Consider the following 5122-nt stretch of genomic DNA (forward strand, 5'->3'; position numbering starts at 1 on the left):
GATGTCTTCCTAAGGCTTGAAGTCCTATCAGGAACATTTTCCTTGAATCTTCACAAAATAACCCATAACCGCTCGTTCATAAGACGATGGTCTTGTGCCAAAGATGCTAGACATCAAAGGAAAATAGGAATTAGCTATAATTTTTTAAAAGGGTGAGTCTCAATTCTAGCTTTCTAAGATGGTCAATAGTAATTTCTAGAGCTAGAATCTAGGCTCTAAGGAGGAGAAGACAAGACCTCACAAAAATGAGGTCAACACTTATGCATGAATCAATCAATAATTTCATAAGCATATTCATCAAACCCTCTGGTTTCAACAGTTCTCAACATTTTTTTGTCATCTGATCCCAAAGATTCTCGGAGTTTCGTCACCTTCTGATTTCCAGGACTTAAGAATCTTATCGTGCTTTATCATTCGTACTTACAAGTATTAATGTAATAGCTTACCAATAACTTTACCTATGACATTTCTTAAAGAATAATTCATGTAACAAGTATTCATCATGAGCATTTCTTTGAACTTATGCATGAATCAATCAATAATTTCATAAGCATATTCATCAAATTTATAACATAATAAAATCATGTATCATAAGTGATAACATGTTTGCATTCATACAATTTATGCAGATATTCATCTACAATATGCAGAAAATTCTAAATAAAATAGTGTTGAACACATAATCACATGAAAACCTATAGAAATTTATTTTTTTTAAGTTACCATATGTTTATTTCACTTGAATTAACGAAGCACCCCTACAACGAGTTTTCGAAAGCTTGTCTCAAGCTCGCCACCTAGTGTAGACAACTTATGATTCATAAGTATCTTAGGATTTCATGAAATCTTACCTCTTCCTATTATTCCCTTAATCTTCCCTTTACATCATCGATATCCCGTTAATGGTCCTTATAGAAGTTCGCATACCAATTTCGTAGTCTCCGACACAATTTCATCTAAAATAAACCCGACTCGTGGCATAAGTCAAAATTGAAACTCAAGTAAGAAAAGGAATGACACAAATATCGTGGAAGAGAGGTATGTACTCACAGATATCTCGCCGAGACCCTTTGCCGTGAGCTGCTGCTCCCATACCGCCGCTTGTCCTTCTTTGTTCGCGCTCTGCACTTTAGCAATGGTCGCTGGACTCCTACAGACGAGTGAATCCGAGAATATGGGAGAAGGAATAGGAGGAAATGCTATATTTATTGTGATCCCCACCTTATCTCAGTCGTTCGAATCATCTCACGACTGAAGCGCGTGAAATGACAGTGGCTACTGGGATCAGGATTAAGGATATAATTAAGAGATTAATTACAGCTAGTTGAATTTATAACTTCTAAATATTTTTCTTCTCATTTTTAAAATTCATGGTGCTATATATTAAATTAATTGATTCAACGGGTAGAATTTTATAAAATTGATTCGGTTGAAATGGAGCGATGCAAAATTTGGGTACATTTTACAATTGCTGAAATTTTACCTGCGTTCTCAAATTTTTGGTGCTACATTTATGATGCAAGTTGCTTTTGTGCTTTAATGCTAAGGTTTATAATATAACACATCACAAAAATCCATTTCCAAATCCTTCATCGCAGGCCACTGAAGTTGGATCTTGCTACTTTCTGCTACAGTACCATATTTAATGAATAGTGAATTAAATAGTGTGAACAGTAACCTTAACGTAACTTTAGGAAAATTAATATAATTACGTAATTAATTTATAAATGTTGATAGACTTATATATACATACATTATAACACAAATACATACATGCACACACACACATACATACCTACATGTAAAATTTGATAAAAATACTTTTGAATATTTTTGAGATGTAGGAAAATTGAGGTACAACATTTTAAGTAAAATTTGATTGTACCTTCTAACTTTTTTGAGCATTACGCTTACAGCTTTCATTTCTTTCTCAGGATTTTGCAGCTTCCATTTCTTTCTCAGGAAATGGAACTATGGCTTCTTCTTCTACTTAACACTTTTAGGGAATATATGACCTTTTTATTGAATTTTCACCGTTAGTAGGATTTTTATTCGTGTTTTAATCACTTGACCAATTATTTCCTTGTGATTTGTGGGTGTAGAACAAGGAAGATTTGGGTGGAGCTTTTGATATGATTTGTGTCAACAAACTCCCATTTGGACATTTTGTAAGTGGTTTCTAGTTGCTGGACTTGTTGGCGAATTCTTATTTTTTTCACTGCATCCTTTTTTTTAACCTATAACTTGTTATGTACTACATCACCCGATTAGTGCTTCTTTTCAATTGATTGGATAAATTTTTTTTTGAGGAAAAAGTTTTCCATACCAGTGAATTATAAAATTTTTTGAATTTTTTTTTTCAAAATTTAATCAAAGTAATATCAGATGAATTTTTATGCATGCATCATGCTGGTCAAGTGAGTGTCATTGTATCCCAAATAATGGATCGACATAAGACATTTTTCTATGTTGGGTTTCTTTTGCAGTGCTCTGTAGACACATTAGATGAGAACCAGATTACAAAAAAAATGGTTCAGACCACAAAATGTGTGGAAAAATCTGGAGGAAACACAAATTTGAAGAAAGATCTTCCAGAGGTACTATGCTCTTTGAAATTTACTTGCGTTGAACTTGTTTATCTCATACCCGAGAATACCCTCTATCGGCAATAGATTTATGGCCATTTGGGATTTTCCTCCTTTTTTGCTTATATTTCTTGCCGTTGGCATGCAATCAGAAATATTCTGAGCTAATTTTTGTATGTGTATTATTCGCTAGTACGGTACTTCAGTACTGTACTTGTACTACCCGTTAATTTGGATATCTATAAATGGTCAACAATATGTGTTACCACTTGTAAAAAAGCAACATCCCACCTCTAGGGCTATAGATGAACCAATGCACTCGATGAACAACTCAAAATCGGCTTCATTACTACTCGGTCAAGTTTGTTCAAAATAGTAAATAAAGAAGTTTGAACATTTTTTAAGAACTCTTTAGATGAATTAAACTTGAACACAATCCAACTAATTTAATGAATTAAACTTGTTTGTTGTTAATAAATAACTTGTTAAATGCTTTATTATATGCTAGATGAAAGCTCCTATTATATAGAATACAACAACAACAAGTGTTATCGGCTTTCTGAATCCTTTTTCTCCGTTGTTCCAATTTAGTGTAATATTTTTATTTCATTATAATAAATTAAGATCATTTTTATACATTTTATACAACATGCCCAAGTTTACAACATGCCCAAGTTTTTTTAGGTCTACATCTACCTTTTTTAACATAAGTCACATTTAAAATATCTACTCTCCTAAAAGGTTCATCAGTTGGTTGATGGTTGAATGTGACCAAACCATCTAAGACGGCTCTCTCTAATCTTGTCTGCCCCTGGAGCTACCCCAACCCTTTCACGGATATATTTGTTTTTCCTTTTGTCTCTTAAGTGTAAAGTCATTCATCCATCCAAGCATTCTCATCTTAGCAACACTTAACTTATTTTTATGCTTCTCATTTATAGGCCAACATTCAACACCATAAAGTATTGCAGGTCTCACCACCAACTTATAAAAATTTGCTTTTTTATAAACGGTACTTTTTTATCACACTGTAGGCCTGATGCGCTCCTCCACTTTAACCATTCAATTTGAATTATACTAATAACATCCTCATCTATATCACCATTACTTTGAATAATATACTCGAGAGTTCTAAAATATTCACTCCTTTTAATGATTTGATTACCAATTGTTACAACTCCGTCGCTAGATCTACTACTACTAAAATTACATTCAATGTATTCAGTTTTAGATCTACACAAACGAAGGCCTTTAGACTCTAAAGTTGATTTCCAAAATTCTAGTTTTTCTTGAACTCTTTCTCTGTCTTATTCACAAGAAGGATATCATTAGTGACAAGTATAAATGAAGGTGGGTCCTAATATAAATGTCCACTAAGTGCATCCATAACTAAAGCAAAAAGATATGTGCTTATAGTCGATTTTTGCTGTAATCCAACTCTAGTATACATATCTTTAATGACTTCAATATAAGTCATATCAACACCTTTTTTTTCTAGAATTCTCCAAATAACTTTAGTTAGAACCTTATCATAAGCTTTTTCTAAATAAAAAAAAAATCATATGTAGATACTCCTTATTTTCTCTTGTCTTCACTATCAAACCTCTCAATAAATATGTAGCTTCCATAGTAGACTTGCTCGACATAAAACCAAACTAATTTTAAGAAATTTTACCATGTCCCATAATTTTAATATATATTCATTAACTTAATTCCTTTTAATTTGCACACTCTTTTGCATCCCCTTGCTGTTAAAAATAGGGATTGAAATACTTTTCTTCCACTCCTCAAGTATCTTTTTAGTTTTTAAAATAATATAAAAAGATTTAGTAAGCCATGAAATTCTCAAATCTCCTAAATATTCTCACACTTATTAAGATACCACCATGTCCTATTATTTTCTTAACCTTCGTTTTCTTTAAAGTCTCAACTTTTTTTTTCTATTGATGCGACGCTAAGAAGATGCATATGATATACTATTTAAATAAAATTTATATAATTATAACTTATTTAATTATATATTATTAGTAATTTATTATAATTTAATATCAATATGCATATTAATTTAGTAAAATTCCTTTTTTCTATTGTAATGACTAGTTTTTTAGTATTTGTTTATATTTTTTGACTGTGAATAAGCTTACTTAACTTATGTTTTATTTTATTTAATTAAACAAGTTAGATTTTAATTCAAAATTTATTTTTTTTATTATTTATATTTATAAATTTATTTGTTAATAATTTTATATGAAAATGGAAGCACTCATTCAGCTTATCTATTAATTCTTTATTACTTGTTTAGTTAATATGATTATTCAAAAATTTAAGTAAACCAAACATGAACGTACATGTGAAATTCAGCTCGAGCTCAAGTCAAATCAGAAAACTTATAATATGACCAAGCCAAATTTAATAAAAAACATACTAGGTTTGACTCGGCTCAATTACAACCCTGCTCACTTACCATATTTACATGAAATGGATGTTAACCGATGGCTAATACACACACACACACACACATAGATATATATATATAT

At 31.1% G+C, this 5122-nt stretch overlaps 1 protein-coding gene across 4 annotated transcripts in view; it reads left to right on the forward strand.

The window, feature by feature from the left end:
• Positions 1 to 5122, forward strand: part of LOC110027356 (methionine--tRNA ligase, cytoplasmic) — a 62195-nt gene that overhangs the window by 39030 nt on the left and 18043 nt on the right. For all 4 annotated transcript variants that reach the window (XM_020728745.1, XM_020728747.1, XM_020728744.1 and 1 more), the window contains 2 exons: positions 2103 to 2168; positions 2487 to 2597. In XM_020728745.1, the coding sequence (XP_020584404.1) occupies positions 2103 to 2168; positions 2487 to 2597 (177 nt within the window). The remainder of the gene's footprint in view (positions 1 to 2102; positions 2169 to 2486; positions 2598 to 5122) is intronic.

The sequence above is a fragment of the Phalaenopsis equestris genome, unplaced genomic scaffold (genome assembly GCF_001263595.1).
Source record: "Phalaenopsis equestris unplaced genomic scaffold, ASM126359v1 Scaffold000425, whole genome shotgun sequence".
NCBI lineage: Eukaryota > Viridiplantae > Streptophyta > Magnoliopsida > Asparagales > Orchidaceae > Phalaenopsis > Phalaenopsis equestris.